The 21,034-nt window shown below is 40.4% G+C and overlaps 1 protein-coding gene across 1 annotated transcript; it reads right to left on the reverse strand.

Moving 5' to 3' along the window:
• Positions 1 to 6,553: 6,553 nt before the first annotated feature.
• On the reverse strand, positions 6,554 to 20,001 carry Pm20d2 (peptidase M20 domain containing 2). The gene is made up of 7 exons (XM_048353847.1): positions 19,490 to 20,001; positions 17,291 to 17,439; positions 14,373 to 14,515; positions 12,962 to 13,116; positions 10,847 to 10,982; positions 6,958 to 7,065; positions 6,554 to 6,748 (listed from the first exon to the last, which is right to left on the reverse strand). The coding sequence occupies exons 1-7, from the start codon at positions 19,961 to 19,963 to the stop codon at positions 6,594 to 6,596; spliced, it is 1,320 nt and encodes a 439-aa protein (XP_048209804.1). The 5' UTR covers positions 19,964 to 20,001; the 3' UTR covers positions 6,554 to 6,593.
• Between the last annotated feature and the right edge of the window lie 1,033 nt (positions 20,002 to 21,034).

Here is a 21,034-nt window from a genome sequence, read left to right on the forward strand (position 1 = left end):
ACCCAGGTGACCCGCACCCCTGGGGGCCTCTTCTCTGAAGTCACACCCTGACTTTTCATGTGGCCTTTGTGGTGGCCAGGCCTCCTGTGCGCCCACATTCGCCCCAGTTCTGCCTGTCTTTCTAGATGTGGCCCCCACCAGAGGGTTCCCCCGCCTCCTTGGCTGGTCATGTCCCATCCAGCTTCGGGGACTCCTGAATTGGGAATCTGACCCTTACTCTAAAAGAGAACCGAGTGGACAGGGATGCCTTCCATCCCGTAACCCCTTTACAGTCACCAGACTCCCTCCCGGCCTTCCTCCTTCGACGGGTGCTGCGGGTCAGGCCCTTGGGGTGCCTCGAGTGCTCTCTAGGTGTCTGTCCTCTCACTCAAGGACTTCATAGTCAGTCGGTTAGGGCTTGGACTCAGGGCCTGAGCACTGGCCATGGCTTCTTAGCACTCTCCACATTCCCAGCCTTAAACCCAGGACTCTTGATTATAGTACTCTAAGACATTTGAACAATTTTTGCCATCACAATGGTAAATGGTAAGAAGTTCCATGAGCCCAATCCATGATTTGGCCAGCACATGTTCAGAAAACAAAAGGACAGGCAGAAAAGGACCAAGGTCCCAATAGTCCCTTCAAGAACACCCTCAGTAACTGAGCTTCCTCTACCTGGGCCCTACTTCCTAAAAGTTCCACCACTCTGATGCCCACATGAACTTTCAGGGCTTACTCTAGATTCAAGACAGCAAACTTTTATTAATCAAATTAGCTTTATTGTCATTTTAGGGGAAGAAATTTGTGCTTTGTGGATTAATTTCTAAACTCTTGTAATTTTTTCCCCACTAGATTATTTGAATCCTTTTTTGCCCAACCTTAACATTCTGGAACAAAGATATCACACTTAAGCCAAAAGTTAGTGGCAGAAGGGTGCTAGGCATGTTTCGACAGGCCTGCAATCCCAGGATGCTGAGAAAGATCATAAATTGGAGGGTTGGCTTACCTGTCCCTCCAATTATCATTTTCAAAAAAGGAAAAAGTGAGCTTGGTGGGACTGCTCACATCTGTAATCAGGAGGCTGAGATCCTTACTCAGATCAAAACCAGCCTAGGCTTAGTCTTAGTTGCCTATCTCCAATAAACTACTCAGAAAAGGCTGAAAGTGCTGGTGACTCACACCTGTAATCCTAGGTACTCAGGAGGCTGAAATCTGAGCAAGAAAGCCAGTCTAGGCAAGAAATTCCATGAGGCCCCTATTAACCACCAAAACAAGCCAGAAGTGGAACGGTGGCTCAAGTGAGAGCATTAGCCCTGAGCTAAAAAAATAAAGGCAAAAAAAATAGCCTCAGAGACAGCACCCAGGGCTTGAGAGTCAAGTCCAGGATGGGCCCCGGGCGGGGTTGGGAGGGGACAGTGGCAATCTCAGAAATTGGGGAACACAAATTCAAATATGTTTTGCAGAAAACACCTAAAGATAAAAAGCCAAGACAACCACTGCTACAGTATCCTCTTGCATCTAGGGACTGGCACTCTGCTACACATGCTCTCTTTCTCTCTCATATTCATACACACATACACACAAACACTGGACCTCTTAAAAATGACACAATCTCCTAGAGCGTGTTTTGTCTGGGATGTACCCAACTGTGGCTACAGATAACTGTTCCCCTCTGAGGAAGTATTATGGCTGAAAAATAACTCATGTTCCTGTTTTCACTGCACAACTGTCAGAGGGTAGTGGAGTGTGGATGCAGAAGCTTTAGGTTCACTCCTTCAACAGTGGCACTCCTCTCTTCTCAGGCAGTGAACACACTTGAGATTCTCACATCCTGTAATCCCAGCACTCCCAGCACTTGAGTGGAGGCAGAGGAGGATCATGAGTTTGAGGCCATCCTGGGCTACATAGCCAAACTCTGTCTCAAAAAAAAAAAAAATAGCTTAAGCCAGGCACCAGTGGCTCATGCCTGTAATCCTATCTACTCAGGAGGCTGAGCCCTGAGGACCTGAGGTTCGAAAGAAGCCTAGACAGGAAAGTCTGTGGGACTCTTATCTGTAAGTAAACACTAAAAAGCTGGAGGTGGAGTTGTGGCTCAAGTAGTAAGCATGCTAGCCTTGAGCAAAAGAAGCTTAGGGACAATGCCCAGGCCTGAGTTCAGGCCTCAGGAACACACACACACACACACAATACTCTCTGTGTCTAACTTTTACCATTAAGACTGTCATTCCTCAGCTTCTGAGCCTAGTAAAACAAATACTTAAACAAAAGGACTTGACTATTCTTATTAAAAATCTTGGGGGCTGCGAATGTGGCTTAGCAGTACAGTGCTTGCCTAGCAAGCATGAAGCACTGGGTTAGCTTCCTCAGTACCACATAAACAAGAAAAAGTTGAAAGTGGCGCTATGGCTCAAGTGGTATAGTGCTAGCCTTGAGCAAAAGAGCTTAGAGACAGTGCACAAGTTGAGTTCAAGCCCCAAGACCAACGACAACAACAAAAATCTCATAATGGAAACAGTATATGGCATTTATATAGGTGAAAGGCAAGACAACACCTATAATCCTGATGAACTAATTTAGAAAGTACAATGTATGAGTGTATTGGGTAGCTGGATTTTATCTTTGTGTATTTTACGTTTCATTTAAAAATAAGACAACTGTTATTAAACATACTGATGAACATTTTAGGTTTTTCATACTTTAATATGTATCTATAAAATATTACAAAACGATTATAATTTGATGGTAGCAGAGACTGCTTACTCAAAGGTATTAACTTAGGCATCAAAATGCATAATTCATTTATGTAACTGGCCTATAAAATGCTTGCTTCAGTAAATACAAAAATAAGGACCTCATCATTCCTCAATCTTATGAAATTGCTAGCTGGCACACAGGTAACACCTCACAATGAAAATTTGATACTCTGAAAGCAAATCTATGTAGGGTATAGACATCAATTAGATAGGATATTTATGTTAGAATTTTTGTTATAAATAGACTATGTAAGACATTAATTCATGTTAGAAATGTAAAACAAAAAACTATTATAAATGAGAGTATTAAAAAAACTTCATATCCGTTTCTTCTACTTAAACAGACTCAAGTGAGTCAGCTATTTTAAAACATTTTAGGAAGACGTTATCATTTCTAAGATGGTAGCTAGCTTTCACTGTTTCCTGGGTACTGATGTGGTTGAGGGGAGGTGTGTCCTGGAGGAACTCAGGGCCTCTTCTCTGGGTGCTGAGAAATATGCCCTTCAGCAAATGACATCCAACCCAAACATGGCATTGTAACAGGGAAAACTGCAACAGAATTACAAAAAATACTTTTGTGAGATTGTAGGAAATCACATGCTTTATGCTTACAGACGTATTCACAAAAATATGAGATGCTCTAGTTTATCCTAAACTGCCAATCTTATGAGAGCTACAAAGATGAGTTGTTAAAAGGGAAGTTTCCTGAATAGGTCATATAAGAACTTAAGAGTAAAAAGCAGTCCAAAAAGTTTTAAATAAGCTAGAAACTAGCTGCACACTCTTACATGGCATGTAGCAACTTAGTAGTTAATAGTATAGGTCGAACAATACAAATCCAAAAGTCTGAAATCCAAAATGTTTCGAGTGACATGATACAATGTGAGGGAAATGCTGGACTTCATGTGACAGTCCACATTTAGGTACACTAAAAATACTGTAGAAAATTATCTCCATGGTTGGTGTACAAGGTACAAATGAAGGATAAAGGAATTTGGTGGTTAGATCTGGGTTCTGTCTGTAGATATCTGGATATGCAATTAAAAAAAAATCCCAAACCAGGAACATTTCTGGGCCCAAGTATTTCAGGTCTCTAACACAGGACAGTTTTATACTGGTTTCATAGTCAAGCCCGCTTAAAGTTATCACTAAGAAAAACTATCTTTAGATTTAGATTATACTTAATATCTTTAACATAAATGTGATATTTGAGGAAGAGGTTTTCACTACAGTATGTGAATAAAGATTACTTTTGTAATAAATAAATATAATAATTTTTTTTCATAAAAACAGATCCCTCAAGCAGGGCTACCTATACCACTAATTTAGGTAAGAAACTAATTCACTACATTAAAATCTTATCCTTTTAAACTTTGAGAGCTTGTTTGGTGGTCCTAACAGGGGAGCACAGCTATTTGGATGCCTCTGACCAAAGACCAAGCTTCTTCTGTTGAGAAAAGCTGTCTTCTTCAATTGAATGTGCAGCTTTGGGAGGAAGGGGTCACTCCCCTAGCCAGCCAGATTAGCCAAATCAACCCTGGTGACCAAGTGGGTTTAACAGACATCATAGCTGGATCACCCTTGTATCTACTCATTTTAAGCTTTGCACTAAAGCCAGCATAGGCTTTTTAAAGAAATAAGTCTGGTTTTCTTGTATCTGAAGTAAAACTATCCCTTTTCTATTCTAAGTTGTACAAGAGATAGGTACAATTATAAATTTTGAACTTGTGATCATGATCTATCCACAAAACTATCTTAAACTTTGATGATTCTCAGCAAGGAAACAGTATTTACTCAAAAAGTATTGCACAGCCACAGGTGAGCGACTATCTATCTTAGATACTTAAAACACCATATGTGGGTTTTTTTGTTTGGTGCCAGTCAATCCTGAGGACTGATCTCAGCCAGGATGCCTTCCCTAAGCTTTTTTTTGCTCAAGGCTAGCACTTTATCTAGCACTTGACTAACAGTTCCACTTCTGGCTTTTTTGGTGCTTAACTAGAGATACATAAATAAGAGTCTCAGACTTTTCTGCCCTGGCTGGCTTTGAATAGTGATCCTCAGAACCCAGCCTTCCTAGTGTTGTGCCAAGTCACGAGACCACCACCAAGAAAACCACCGAGACTCAGACATTCCGAAATGCAATAGCAAGGCAAGACTTTATTCAAGCGGAGGCGCGGCCTGGGCCTTGTCCTACTCACCTACACAGCGGAGGTTAGGAGGCCGCCCCCAGCTGCGATTACACAGAGCTTATAAAGGTAAAAAACAAAGTTACAGCAATCAGGTGTTTAAGCAAGCAAGATTACGAGTACAAATCTGATTGGCTCAGGGCTCGAGGCATTCTAGGGGTGGTTAGAATTAAGCATTCCCAGTCGTTAGAGTTCTTGACCGGCTGGACCCTAATAAGCTTGCCCTGGGTTTGCTCACAGGGCCTGCTTATCTCAGGTTTACGTGGTAAAGTGGGGTTTGCGTGGTAAAGTGGGGCCTAACTTCAAAGTCTGGCTCTTCATTTCTCCCCTTCACTAGTAGCTAGGAATATAGGCATGAACCACCAGCACCCAGCTCATATGTGTGCATTTTAAAGACACTGATTTTAAATATACAATCCAGTGGGGGAACAGATAGATATAAAATCACAGAATCTATTAAGTGACAATAAAAGACCATCAAATATACTGGAAGAAAGACTTGTCTCCTTCAAAAATAATACATAAAATCCTAAATTTAGAAGTCTTCCTGGTCTGTCAACTTTCTGAAAACAAGCATCCATCGTTTAAGAATAGGAGCTACATCTGAGCACAAGGATGCTAGTTTGTAATCCAACCTGGGAGGCTGAGGCAAGAGGATGTTAGCCTGGGCAACAGTAGCAAAGCCCCATTTTGTTTTTTTGTTTATTTTTTTTTATTTTTTTTTATTATTAATTGAACATAAATTTTTTTTACAAGGTGTTGTGCAAAGAGGGTGCAGTTACATAGTAGGGCAGTGTGTACATTTCTTGTGATATCTTACAACCTGGCAAAGCCCCATTTTGAAAAGATAGATTAGATAGATATGTAAACAGAATCCTTATCTAAAAGGTGACAACGTTAACAATCAGGCACTTCCTTCCTCTTTTCATTCCCTAATCCCCAACTCCAATTTCAAAGACCAACCAACAAGGATAATCTAAAAGCTAAATCATTATAACAAATTTAGTACAGCCATTCAGGAAACTTTTGAAGTATGAGGGTAAACTACAATGAAGATCAGCTCCAGTTGGTTCCTTCAGACATAGGAACTGACCCCTATATTTCTGCACTTATTTACACATTTAGTGTGATAGAGCTCCACTGACTCACTGATATATAAAAAGTAAAAGGCAGGATTACACAGGAGAATCACAGTCTGATCTTACGCTACACTGTTACTATAAATGAAGAAATTTCTAAGCCAAAATATGTAATCAGATATTAGAAACAAACTGTCCTTACACTTAGAACTTAAATTTTGATCTTTGAGAAGACATTTACTACATTGTATCACAAAATCTGCACTTCACAAGTGTCAATTTCAGATGTCAAACTTACTGGATTTTAATCACAGCACATAGATTTATAAAATGTCATTACTGGTAATTCATGTATCATCCAGTTTAAGAAATGGCATCATATACCAATTCCAAGAATATTACAATTCCATCAAGTATAGATCTGCAAATTTTTTCATTCAAATTATGAGTTACTGTGTTTTCTCCACATTGTCCTTATTATCAAGTATAAAAAAAATCTGACTCCTTTAAAATTGAGAGAAGCATGTTTCTTCCATTAAAAAGGTTAAATTAAAAAAATCATTTCTTAACGATTAATAAGCACTAAGACTTTTTTATTCTACTGCATTTAAAAACTGTTCTTCTTGAAGTTTCAATTTAAACTCCTCTCTGATTCTTTCCAGCAACTCTGGTTTAAAAATAATGTCCAATGCAGTCATTGCCAGAGCTTTGGCCACACGCAAAGTATAGAACTGAGCATCCTGTGATCCTAAAAGGAAGAGAAAATAAATTAAAATATTTCCATATGTACTAAGAATTTATTAATTCCTTAGTTTACCCCTTAATAAACTGTCTCTCCACTGCCCATCATAACAAAGTATTTTCTATGTGATGTTAATGAAATGACAGGCTGAACTAGTTACTAGCTACTGATAGGGAGAGAGGCAATGTACAGGGCAGACATCTAACTACACTTACCTGCAGCTTCAGTGTACTGTTCAGTATGATTCAAGGCATTGGATCCAATGTAAAAATATGGATGAATTCCAGGAACCACAAAGGTAACATTTCCAAAGTCAGTAGATCCTTGAACACAATGAAAAGCATACTTTGTTACTATTTTTTTTTGGGGGGGGGCCCTAGGTGCTGTCCCTGAGCTCTTCAGCTCAAGGCTAGCACTCTACCACTTGAGCCACAGCACCACTTCTGGTTTTCTGGTAGTTAATTGGAGAAAAAAGTCTCATGGATTTTCCTGCCCTGGCTGGCTTTGAACTGTGATCCTCAGAGATCTTAGCCTCCAGAGTAGCTAGGATTTCAGGCATGATTCACCAACACCCAGCTGGTTAAATACTTTTGAGTGATGAAATCAAAACCATAATTCTATACTTAGTTAAGTTCTGTACCCTGTCAGGGCAGGCATAAAGACTTCTTGGCCGGTCATCCATGTCCTCAGGCCCTCACTGCCTCTGCTGCTCCTCCAGTCTCCATAGCGCTTACTAAGGTCCTAGACCGGCCTTGTCTATAGCTACTCCTACTTGTCCTCCAGTAGCACTGCACTGTCACCCTTTCTTCCCTTCTGTAAATTCAGATGGCCCCTTCACATTTATCTTGGAGGTAGACTCCTTGATCTGACCACAAAATACTAGTTATTCAAGATTCAATTCCAGGCCCTTCCTTCTTCTCATGTCATATTCTTTCTCAAGATTTCGGCCATTTGTATTATTTCAAATATCCACCAACTCAAAATTTATGACTAGTCCCTTCTAAGCTTCATGTTTACACATCCAGTTGCCAACCTGATTATCTCTTTTTGGTTGTCTTCCTGGTGGATCAAATTGAACATATGAAAGTGCTTGTTCTGCCCTACTCCACCAATCTACAATACCTCTCAAATATCTCAGAATCCTAACATTTCTCAGCACCATCACAGTATCTGTCCAGATCTACACTATCAGTTCTTCCTGTCTGAACTACTTCAGTGCTCTCCTAAAGGATTTAGCAACATCTGCATTTATCCAAATGTTTTCAGTCTTAACATGATCTGACATCATTCACCCTTTTAATCTGACCTTACACTACACTACTACTTCTTCTATACCACAGCTGATCTGTACTCTCAACAACCATGCTCTCTACCACTTCAGGACTTTTGCACATCTATCCCCTTGTCACCTACTATGATTTTCTAGGGAAGCCGGACTTCACTTCTGGTGAGGTCAAATTCTTCTAGCAGAGACTTCCAGGGTGTTATCCTTTTTTCTGTCACACCATTTTTCAATTTGTTTTCTATTCATTGGTTTATTTGGCTAAGGTATATCTGAAAAACTAGATTATGAACCTTGGTCAGCTAAGAAATGGTATTTTAACTACCATTATGCCTAGCTTCCACATGACTAATGAATAAAGCACAGTAATAGCAAAGCCTTATGCTCATTCAGGATAGTTGTTGAATGTTTGGCATGGGTCAAACACTGCAGGCAGACTACACAAGAATAAGTGGTAAGGGAATGAGAACAAATATGTAACCAACAGCAGCTAACATTTCTCTGGAATTACTATGGTCCAAACAAAATTCTAAGTGTCTCATACATATTCCCATTTACTTTTTTGTTCTGTTGTTTTGTTTTGTGATAGGGCCTCACTATGTAGCTCAGGCTAGCCTTAAACTTGAGATACTCTTGCCTCAGCCTCAAAGTATTATATGTACACTATGCCCAGTTTCTTCACTTACATTTTGAACAGTTCTCATTTTTACACAGAACTAAACCAAAGCTTACAGACCTCAAATAATGGTTCAGCTCATAGCTAGCTACTAGTCATGTGGTAAAGGCTATGGCCTGACTCTGCAGCTCTGTAAAAATGTACTGCTTCTGAAAATACTAAGCATTTGGTGCTAGAAATGGCTCCAGACATGAGATGTGCAGCGAGGTTACAGCAGTGAACAGGATAGAGAAAAGCTGGCTACATATTTTAACATCTTACTCACTGAGCTGGACCCTACAGTCCGCAAATCATACCCAACTACAATCACTTTTATTGTTTTTGTCTATTATATAAACCCCATCCCTGGATAGATCTGACAATGTATCTTCTCTCATACAGCTAGACTGCAGAAACATGCTAGGGTAAATATGCAGGACTATGAAGACTACCTTGACAATAAATTCATGGTCCATCTTTAGTGCTGAACTGAGCTGCTGATGTTGTTCAGAATAAACATACAACCTCTCTGATGTCCCTGGTAGCTCCCTTTCAGTCCTCCAGCCTGTGCCTAAGCTACAACATCTCCTAGGAAGATGTCTGAGAACTGCTATCCTCTTTCCAGAACACGTGTCTATATCTATTTCTCTCAAGGATTGCTTTAAAAAAATCTTTTCTTTCCCATATTTACACCTATTCTATTTTCCTTTAAGGCTGTCTTTGGAAAGAGAATCAACTTGCTTCACCAATTACTACAGTAGGTAGAAAAGTGAGATCTAGCCATCTGGTTGCACCAGGCTTTAATTATTCTCCACCAGACCAACTGAGTTTCTAACTGCTGGTCCAATGACCACTAGATCATACTTACTTTATTCCATATCAGCAGCATCTGACATGACGTATTCTCTTTCCCTTTAGAATTCCTCCATGACAACTTGATCCTAATTATTTGGCTTTCTCTGACTACAGTTCTCCTCCAGATCCCCGCCTTTCCCATAACCTTACTTGCTGTTGTTCCCACTGTTTCATCTTTGTCTTCTTCCTCTATGTACTGGGAAAACTACATCAATACTTAGGTTTTCAATGACCTCCCATACATTGACAAATCCTTAATTTCCAACCTACATGTCTTTTAGGGTTCTAGATTCAACAGGTCCACTTAGAATTCCTAGATTTACTATGCTAATACTTTATACCAACTCACTCAACTCTAAACTGCTTTTTCCCTTGGAAGTCTTTATCTCAGTGAATGACAATGACATATTAGGGATGAAAAAGGACTTTGTCAACGTTTTATTTTAGCAGATAGATTTCTAACTTGAAAAATATTAACACATTCTCATAAAAGGAAATGAAAACTTCAAATATAAGTAAGTTCTAATAGCTATTTGTTACTCTGTAGAATCTAAGAGTGTCCCAGATAACTAAGTATTTAGCAACCTGCTTACTGCAAGAATGAACACTCTATTTTCCATTTTAGTTGCGTACTTAAAAGTTAAATTTAGGGCTGGGAATATGGCCTAGTGGCAAGAGTGCTTGCCTCGTATACATGAAGCCCTGGGTTCGATTCCCCAGCACCACATATATACAAAATGGCCAGAAGTGGCGCTGTGGCTCAAGTGAGTACTAGCGAGCAAAAAGAAGCCAGGGACAGTGCTTAGGTCCTGAGTCCAAGGCCCAGGACTGGCAAAAAAAAAAAAAAAAAGTTAAAATTAAGCTGGGCACAGATGGCTCATGTCTGTAGTCCTAACTACTCAGGAGGCTGAGATCTGAGGACTGCAGTTCCAAGCCAGCCAGGACAGGAAACTCCACGAGATTATTATCTCTAATAAACTACTCAAAAAAGCTGGAAGTGGCGCTGTGGTATAGCACTTGCCTTGAGCAAAAAGAAGCTCAGGGACAGCACCCAGGAATTCAAGCCCCAAGACAGGAAAAAAAAAAGTTAAAATATAACAAATTTAAACTCTACATTATTTATAATATAAACCTAAAGTAGATGGCTATTCCTAAAAATAAGTTTGCTAGTAAGATATTATATAAGTTTCTCTAGAGTTCATTGGTTTCTATAAAGTTTTTGAAGCTATCATTAAGAACCTCCAAAATTGTTTCACCAAAGATGGCATTTCCCTTCTAAACAGCTCAATATATAACAAATGAACTTAATTACCTGAAGAGCCACTCAACATTGCATCTTCTGAAATGAATTCTATCCCCAGCTTTTCTCCATTCTCCATATAAGCTTTCCACAGGCTTTTATTGGGGAGAACATTGTAATAATCATGCGCCCCACCTTTTATTTCTACCTAATAAAATAATTACAAAACAAATTTTGAAATAAAAAACTTTAATTCACAAAGTTAAAAGTGGTAATTTTCTACTAAGAAGCCTTTTAAGCAAGAGTACTTTGTCTCTAGATATAAACTTTCTCAAATATCTTACCTTAAAACACACTTTTAATACTAAGAGTTCCTAAACCTCTCTGCTTTATGTTACATATGCACACACAATGTCACCAAGCTCTAAACTAGCCAGCAACTATTTCAGTCACCTCTGCGACTGAAAGATGTGAGGAGAGCCCAGAAATTTCCACTCTGATGCTAGAGGGCTAAAACCACATACTCTGAGGAACTCTGCTCCAGCTTTCAGTCTCCCAAAGAAAAAGTGCATCTGACATCTACATACAAACTGACAATGACACTAGTGCCTGGCATGAAAAGGAACTCTGGGAGAGATACAGAAGCTTCAGAGCAAAGGGCTGACAATGATTCTCATTCATCAATATAAACATGTGATGATATAGAAGCAGTGTACGTATACCCACTTAACACGGATTTATAGTTAGTTTCACTTAACTCAAAATGGGCACTGTATCCCCAAACTGTTAGCAAACGCTAGTCATAAAATAGTACAGTGTGCATTCCTTCTACTTTTGGCAACATCTAAGGTAGACTCAATCCACAAGCAAATCAATCAGCCAAAAAACAAGGACTATTAAAAGATTAAATAGATTTAAATCTAATAAGGCTTCCTTTAAGGGAATGGTATACACTTTAAAGTATTAGGTAATGGCAATAGTTTGTTTGTGTTTCATAAATACTTACAATTAAATAAGTACCGGAATAAATGCTTTGTCCTGTAATGCCTATGTAACTTCACAATTTTACATTAAATCTATACATATCTTTGCTGGTAAGTACTGGCATTGCAAGGCTTGTCCTTGGCTCCTACATTTGTCCAAGTCTGTATCTAGTCATTATAGCACAACAGGAGAGTTAATATTCTAATCTTTGCTGCTTACATTTCCCTGAGAGCTTTCATCCCTGTCCTTTACATACCCGAAAGTATGATCATACTTCAATGCTCAATACAGGTGTACAATCTTCCATAAAACCTTCCTCCTCTTCCTTCAGACCACTATTTCCTTCCTCAGATCCTTCCCGACTCCACCCACCCTACTCTTAGAACAGTATGCACACACTGACTGAGAATCATGGCTACTTTAAGACACTGCCACTACCTGCAGGCCCTTTTCTTGAAGAACAGAAAAATACCGAAGTAATACATATGTAGGCCAGGCTCTAATAAGCATTATCTCACTTAACCTCTCACAAGAACCCCATCATAGGTTATATTGTTATCCCTATTCTTCAAGGGAGAAAATGAAAGCCCAGAAATATTAAATAACACTTCTAAAGCTTCCCAAACTAGTAGAAGTGCAAGGTGTAAGACAGGCCAAGACCCATCTTTCCAACTAAACTACGTGCGAGATTCCTGCCCTGTAAAATCCTGAAACTATCTGATTTTACAGCACACATAGGATTCTTAGCTGTCACATTATAGTTTTTTAAATTAAATTTTATTGACAAGGTGATGTACAGAGTGGGTAGTTACATAATAAGGTAGTATCACATTATAGTTTAAATCAAGAAAACGCTTGACTGTGTCTATTTTAACTTCATTTCAGCAAGTCCTGAGTATTTTTATCACTATGTCACCAAAAAAGCAAACAAAAAACTTCTGTACCCAACTTACTGTAATTGCTGTTAAGTAAGAAGAACTATTGTAAGCAGAGTAAAATAGCATTAGCTAGTCAACCAACTCATTTAACACATGCAAGACATCACCCATGAAAGCAAGCCTCTGAGACAGATCCCCAGCAGCAAACACAGCAATGGCCACCAGTACCAAATGGGAGATGCAGGTTAGGTTCAGATCTAACAGTATAAGCAGCCCCACTCCACATATATAACTCTAATTATAATTAACTCTGAAAAATTCTTACTGTGCACCCTGTAGCCAAAGCCGCAGCTCTGAAGCAATCTTCTGCCTTTTTGGTCAAAACCTGAAGTTCTTTCATTGAGGGTGCACGGAAGTAATAAAGCAACTCAGAATAAGAGGGAATGATATTGGGTTTTACACCACCATTTTTTATTACACCTATAAAAAGAACCAAATTATTGGAATTAAGCTTGGTGATAATTTTTGTTTTGTTTTTGTTTTTGGGTTTTTTTTGGCCAGTCCTGGGCCTTGGACTCAGGGCCTGAACCACTGTCCCTGGCTTCTTTTTGCTCAAGGCTAGCACTCTGCCACTTGAGCCACAGCGCCACTTCTGGCCGTTTTCTATATATGTGATGCTTGGGAATCAAACCCAGGGCTCCATTTATAGGAGGAGGCAAGCACTCTTGCCACTAGGCCATATTCCCAGCCCTTGGTGATAATTTTTTAACTTAATATTCCTATAGTTTTTCAGTCAACAATGACAGGAACCCATGAATATTTTACAGGGCATTTAGTTATGGGAAAATACTTTTCATATAATTAGAAACAAACGCAGATCAAAGATCACTAAGTACTAGAAACCTTCAAAATACACATTTACTTCTAAATATACGGAATGAAGATTCATCTTGTCAAAGTAATAAAATGATACACAAAATCTAATTTCATATGATCTACATTAAAATATCTATTGTTCCTTTTAAAGAACTTAAGGGGAGGGCTGGGAATATGGCCTAGTGGCAAGAGTGCTTGCCTTGTACATGAGGCCCTGGGTTCGATTCCTCAGCACCACATATACAGAAAATGGTCAGAAGTGGCGCTGTGGCTCAAGTGGCCGAGTGCTATCCTTGAGCAAAAAAGAAGCCAGGGACAGTGTTCAGGCCCTGAGTTCACGGCCTAGGACTGGCCAAAAAAAAAAAAAAAAAAAAAAAAGAACTTAAGGGGAAAAATTGATAAAAGTACAATCACAAACTGACTTCAACTTACCAAAAAATCAGGCAAAGAATAGACATTAAACAATTTGCTAAATCATAAATAAACTAAAAAAGAAATGTGTGCTCCTAATACGTTATTAGTATATTTATATTATGGTAGTAGTACACATAATTTTTTTTCACATTTCTTTTTTATTCCTAGTCCTGAGGCTTGCACTCAGGGCCTGAGCACTGTCCCTCAGCTTCTTTTGCTCAAGGGTAGCATTCTACCACCTGAGCCACAGTACCACCTCTGGCTTTTTCTGTTCATGTTGTACTAAGGTACTGAACCCAGGAGTTCATGCATGCAAGGAAAGCAATCTACCACTAAGCCACATTCCCAGCCCTTCCAATCCTTTTTTTTTTTTTTTAAATCAGATAAGGTAATTATACTGTGTTGAAACATGTCATCATGTTATGGAAAGTATTAGACATTGCTACCATGAACTCTCCAGGTTGGTTTCATTTGATGCCGTAACACAGACAAATTGTTGTAGGCAAGAACAGCAGCATCCAAGGCATTGACTCCTTCCCAGGGGTAAGCAGCAGCATGAGATGCTTTCCCGTAGTATTTCACAGTCACACTAGGAGGCAAAAAAAATGACTGAAAACTACTTTCTCTGAAGTCTAATAACTATTATTCCAAACTAACTCACAGAACTGTGGAGATGGCTCAGAGGTAGAGCTACCTTGCCTAACATGCACAAAACATTACAAGGAACTTGTAAGACTTCAGGATAATTATTTCATATATATAATATAGTATATTATACATGACATATACATGTATATATCTTATACATGTATGTGATATGTAATATATGTATATTCATATATGTACATAAGATATATATTCATACATATATATATCTTATCACCACCATCTTGAAACTAGAATTTCATCAAAACTGTCAATATTACAAAATGGAAAAGTCCTACATGAAAATAGCTTTAGTACCATTTTTTTCCAAGTTCAAATCTATATAACTAAAGAACAGGGCTGGGAATATGGCCTAGAGGTAGAGTGCTTGCCTAGCATGCATGAAGCCCTGGGTTCGATTCCTTAGCACCACATTTATAGAAAAAGCCAGAAGTGTGGAGCCATGGCTCAAGTGGTAGGTAGAGTGCTAGCCTTGAGCAGAAAAAAGCCACGGACTGTGCTCAGGCCATGAGTGCAAACCCCAGGACTGGCAAAAAAAAAAAAAAACCCACAATAAACTATTAGAAAAAATGCTAGTGGTTGTTTTACATTAGCCATAGTATTTTTGCTTTAAATAGCATATTTAAAACAAAAAAGAAATTATTTTCAAGGAGAATTGTTTATAGTTTTTAAAAAGCAAAGACTAACCCTAGGGTGCTGGTGTCCTATGCCTGTAATCATCACTACTCAGAAGGCTGAGATCTAAGGATCACCATTCAAAGCCAGCCAGGGCAGCAAAGTTGGGGAGACTCTTATCTCTAATTAAGCACCAAAAAAAGTTGGAAGTGGAGCTGTGGCTCAAGTGGTAGAGCATTAGCCTTGAGCACAAAAGCTCAGAGACAGCACTCAGGCCTTGAGTTCAAGACTATCACCAAAACAACATCAACAAAAAAGAAAACAGTAACACACGCACATACGCACACACGCATGTGCACACACACAAAGACTAGAAACAACATATTAAGCTAAATTCTTCAGGAAGAAAAATCTTCCTTCAAAATTTAATTTAGAGCTGGATGTGGTGATGCAACCTGTAATCTCAGCATCAGGGAAGCAAAGGCAGGAAGATCTCAAGTTTGATGCCAACTGGAAAAATAATTTATGCAGGTAGCTATTTATGTAATTCATCCAAACAGTATTGAAAGGATAAGCCAAACACTAAGAAGAGGAGAGGACTGGGGCCAAGAAAGCTGATCAAGACTAAAAAGCTTAAGTCTAACTCTTGCAGTCTGAGAAGCCTGTGGACAGCTACAGGTCCCTGCCAGAGTAGAATTAGCAGGCATTTCTAATCCTTAATGTTTTCTTGAGCTGTTCAAGTATAATTATATTACCTCTGAACCAAAGCTAATTAAGTCTTCCAATTTTCAAAATGCCAATTCCTAGTAAAGACAATAAACATACCAAACTGTTAAAATGGCCAACCTCTAAAGCAAAACCCTGGTGAGAGATGAGACCCAAAGACCATCAACTGCTGGGATGGTTCTGCTGTTACTGCCAAGTTTCTAGGCTACACAGTGAAAGTCACTTAAGTCGCTGGGCAGTATAGACTAGGAGATACTAACTAGACCAAACAACTATGATGGTTAAAATTTCCAGTGTAAAAATTCAAGCCACTTCAATGATACAAACTTCTAGGTACCAAAAATGTGAGCTCCTCAACAGAAGGGAAAAAAGACAATATGGCAACAGGAAAATCTGAAAGGTATAGGATGACAAATTCTAATATATCTGCAGCTACTCAGATTCTATATTCTGAACTTTTAGGACATAATTTAGACTCTGCAAAGAACCAAATTAAAATAGATGAACTAGAGAAGTATATTTCTTCCCAAAATGAATAAAATTGTCGTCTAGTAATCTCAATTACAAAGAGACCTCCTTATCAAAGGATAGATGTTTTCTAGAAACCAGATTACTCTCAGAGTTCAAAACAAAACTTGAGCTGGGTGGGTTGGTGGCTCACACCTGTCCTAGCTACTCAGGAGGCTGAGATCTGAGGACCACAGTTCAAAGTCAGCCTGAGGAAAGTCCATGAAACACTGATATCCAATTAACCACCAAAAAGCTGGCAGTACAGCTGTGTTTAAGTGGTAGAGCACTAGCCCTGGGGGTGGGGAGGGAAGCTCAGGGACAGAGCCCAGGTCCTGAATTCAAGCCCTAATACTAGCACATGCACACAAACATACACATACAAACCAACAGAATATGAATATTACATGCTGCTTGTCATTCCTGTGCTTTTTAGGCACTCTTTTAAATTATAAACACAATTATAAACACAAGAAATCTCTAGTTGAGGGAGCTCCACCCAATGTCATTCAATGTAAATAAAGACATAACATCATTATCTTTCAATTTACTTTTTTTTATTTTTTCAGCAGGTAAGGGGAAAGGGTCTCAGATTGCTAAGGCTGCTCCAAACTTATGGCCTAAGTGATCTTCCTATGTCAGCCTCCCAAATAGCTGGAACTCTGAGGGATGGGGGATGAAATTGCACTCTGTTCTTCCTCCTGAATGCTGCAATTACAAGCATACACCACCACAGTCAGCTCAGTTTCCTTCTTAAATGTGTAAGTGTGGAGTCTTAGCCTCTGGCTTCGATATCAATGCTATCTACATCTGTTTTCCTTGTTTTCAAGTCTTCAACTGGATTACTTACTCATGTTCAGCCACATCCGGTAGATAAGCAGCATCCTCTTGGGATGGATGGGCCATAAAAACAACATCAAAGTCTTTAAAAGCACCTGCTTCAATTAGGTCAATTTTGCCACCACCATCTTCTTCTGCAGGGGTACCCAGGACAATTATCTACAAGGAAGTAGCTATGTCAGAGCCAAAGAACAATAACAAGTCCTAGTAGGGAAATATCAAACAGGTTCTCATATGTATTCACAATCTGCACTGAAGCCCTTAACTATGGACAGAGGTTTTGTTCATGGAAATTGTTACAGTGGGCATAAATATGTAGTGCTAAATTAATCACAAAATTTAATATACATTGGTATATTGATTTGGTGCAAAGTATATAGTAGAGACAGTATAGAAAGTTTTCTCAAATATTGTAACTCAACTGTATTTAATGACAAAGATGAAAAAAGCTGACTACTGCCTACTTAGTTCTTCAAACTTCATTAGGAGGTATTTGTTAAAGCTTGTCTATGCGTAAGCCTTTTTCATAAATATATATAAACATTCCCAAGCACCTTACTGGTAAGGAACTTTGAATAATTTGTTAGGTCCCCTCACAACAACCTTGTGAGGTAGGTGAGTGGTGGGATTTGATTTTAGGGAGGTGGTTCTGGGGAGTATGGTGAAGTGGCTTGCCCTGTGTCTCAGAGGTAATCTTCAGACAGAGCTGGGATTATCTCAGATGGATGGCCTGACCTTCAGGTTCCAATTCTGATTCTACTGGATTCAATTCTGAGCTACCTTCTTTAAAAGTCTTAACTCAATCCTTTATGGAGAGCATTAAACAAATCTTAATACCCATGGTTAAAAATGGCCAACTAGTACACAAACTTACTAATTCGATTCCACCAGTTCAACCAGGCAGATTTATTGGTCACCAAACACCTAATCAAACAAAAGAAAACTTTACAGAATAAACATTTCACTTTGATATTTAAGGTTAACTTCTTCAAACAGTTTTAAAAAGGAAAAGAAAAACTGTCAACTAATATACTTTCATGGTAATGTATAAAAAGAGCACAATGAGACACGCTTGAAAAAGTTTTGGTTTGCAAAAGAGTCTACTAAAATTCCATTTTCAGGTAAGACAACTAATTTATCTTTTCTGAGAACCATTTGAAATCAGAAGTTGTTGTCTCTTTCCAAGACCATCTTTCTTTCTTTAGAGCTAAAAAGCACCCAAACTCTTAAATTAAGCTGCTCTTTACTAGATCTTTGGCCCAAGAAATCTTGTTTCAGAACTTTTCATAAACACGGTCAAATCTCCATTTCTTCAGGATTGACTGCAAAGGCAAAAGGACATGCTCCCAAAGAAAACAAAACCTGACCAAACACAAAAGCAAGTCCCCAGACACAGAAAAGAGAAGGTAGCTTAAAAAGAAAAAGCCCCAAGAGAAGGAACTGTTATGATAAAACAAAAAGGTTACTGAGGTGGGAAAATGGACTAAAGAGTATTAAAATACATCATTTGTCTTCTCCTTAACCTGAATGGTGACGATTGAATCTTAGCTCACAGTATGAGGCATATCTGGAAAGACAGAGTAACACAAGATTAATCTTGCCTATATCAAACATAAACGACATCCACCAGTGTAAAGACCTGAGATTATGTCTTGTGACATAAAAATGAAGACTTCAGGATGAATTCATCTAACTAGTATGCATGCATTCACTTCTGCACTATTTTCTAGAGGTACATTTCTAGAGGTCTGGAAGTCCTGAAGACGGAAAACTGCCTACCAAACACCAAGAAATATCCAAACTGCTGGACCCAAAAAGATTTTTTTGGCGTCTATAAATGAAGTGTTGTAGGATTTCTTGTCCCAAAAAGGCAAAAGCAAAAGCAAACAAGAAACCCTAACTTTCTCCAGAGATCGCACAACCCTGCCAGCAAACTGCAGTTGCCTCATAGTTACCAAAAATAACTGGCACTGAAAAGCAGGCTTGGTTCTACGTTCTAGGCTAAGCGAGGCTCGTGAGATGGAAACAAACTGCAGGACGTCGCTAGTCCACCACACGGACTCCAGACCGATCCCGACCCCGATCGACCCAGGCAGAGGGGAGGGCCGCGCACGGAGCACCGAGCACGGTCCCCGGGGCCCGCCCGGCCACCGAGCACCGGCCCTGGAGCCCGCCCGGCCGAGGTGCATGGCCGCCCGGCCCCGCTCACCTTCACCGGCGGAGACGGTCCGGACAGACCCTCCAGGGCGCCCCGCAGGCCCAGCGCGGCCGCCGCGCCTACCTCGGCGATGAGGTTGTGGCCGCACGCGTGGCCGATGTCCGGCAGCGCGTCGTACTCGCAGAGGAAGCCCAGGCGCAGCGCGCGCGACGCGGCGGCCGGCCCGCGGGCCCCCGGCGGCTCCCACTCGGCGCGGAAGGCCGTGGGCAGCTGGTAGTGCGGCTGCACCGCCCAGGAGGCGGCTGGCGGCTCCTGCTCGAAGAAGCGAGTCAGCACGTCGTGGGCACGGTGCTCCTCGTACGCCAGCTCCGGCTCGCTCCAGATGGAGCGGCTCAGCGCCCCGAGCCGTTCCGCCGCCTCATCGATGCGCTCGGCCGCGCGCAGCTTCAGCAGGTTCAGCTGCTCCACCTCGGAGCGGCCGTCGCACAGGCCGCCCTCCACCGGCCGCTCTTCTCCCGGCCTCATCCTACCCGGACCCCCAGAGCCCCAGCCGTCCGCTCACGCGCCAGTCGGTGCACTCTGCTCCTGCGCCGGCGCTCGGTGGCCGCCGGTCCCGGAGCCCCGCCCCGGCCCCGCCCCCTGTGCTTCGCGAGTGGTCCTCCGCTGCTAGCGGGGCGGGACTTGCGATGCACCTGGCAGGTTCTCGTTCTCTGGATGAGGTGTGCATGTTCCAAAGTCTATTACTTTCCCATATTGTTTATTTCCCTAAGCAGCCGAAATGGACAGTTTTGAAAAACACTTTATTACTTTTTTCTAGAAATAATAATAAAAAAGTGAAAAGGTTTTTAGTTCTTAAAAGATGGTGTCAATCTACACGGTGTACCTAAAACACTGGGCTATAGACTCAAATACATGTAAGTATTCAGTGCTGCCCCTACTTTTTAAAAGCTGCCACTATTTTATGAATTTTCTCTTTTCAAATAAAAACTAATGTCTTAGAATGCCACCTGGGTTATATAGAAAGCTCTCCATATGCATTAGATATTATGTTATAGGCCATCTGCATAGAGTAGAACTCATAATTCAATCTCTCTTCTTCCTTCCTTCCTTCCTTCCTTCCTTCCTTCCTTCCTTCCTTCCTTCCTTCCTTCCTTCCTTCCTTCCTTCCTCCCTTCCATCTTTCTCTTTCTCTTTTTCTTTCTTCTTTCCTTCCTTTCTTCCTTTTTTTCTCTCTCTTTCAACTCCGGACCTGAGAGCTGTCCCTGAGCTCATTTGCTCAAGGCTAACACTCTACCACTTGAGCCACAGCACCACTTCAGGTTTTCTAAAGGTTAATTGGAGCTAAGAGTCTCCTGGACTTTACTGCCAAGGCTGGCTATGAACCGCCATCCTCAGATCTCAGCTTCCAGAGTAGCTAGGATTACAGGTGTGAGCCAAGAGTGCCTGCTTAAAATGGGTTTTTAAAAATCTAAAGCCATTTAGCTGGGAGCTATATAATCCCATCAGCTATAATCTTAGCTTCTTGGGAGGCTGAGATCTGAGGATCAGTAGTTTGAAGCCAGACTAGGCATGAAAGACTATCAGACTTTTATCTCC

The sequence above is a fragment of the Perognathus longimembris genome, chromosome 9 (genome assembly GCF_023159225.1).
Source record: "Perognathus longimembris pacificus isolate PPM17 chromosome 9, ASM2315922v1, whole genome shotgun sequence".
NCBI lineage: Eukaryota > Metazoa > Chordata > Mammalia > Rodentia > Heteromyidae > Perognathus > Perognathus longimembris.

Coding starts and splice junctions, on each gene's coding strand:
- Pm20d2 (XM_048353847.1), bottom strand. CDS start 19,963: ATGAGGCCGGGAGAAGAGCGGCCGGTGGAGGGCGGCCTGTGCGACGGC. Junction 17,440..19,489: donor GACCGTCTCCGCCGGTGAAG/GTGAGCGGGGCC, acceptor ACTTCCTTGTAG/ATAATTGTCCTGGGTACCCC. Junction 10,983..12,961: donor CTTTGGCTACAGGGTGCACA/GTAAGAATTTTT, acceptor TTATTTTATTAG/GTAGAAATAAAAGGTGGGGC.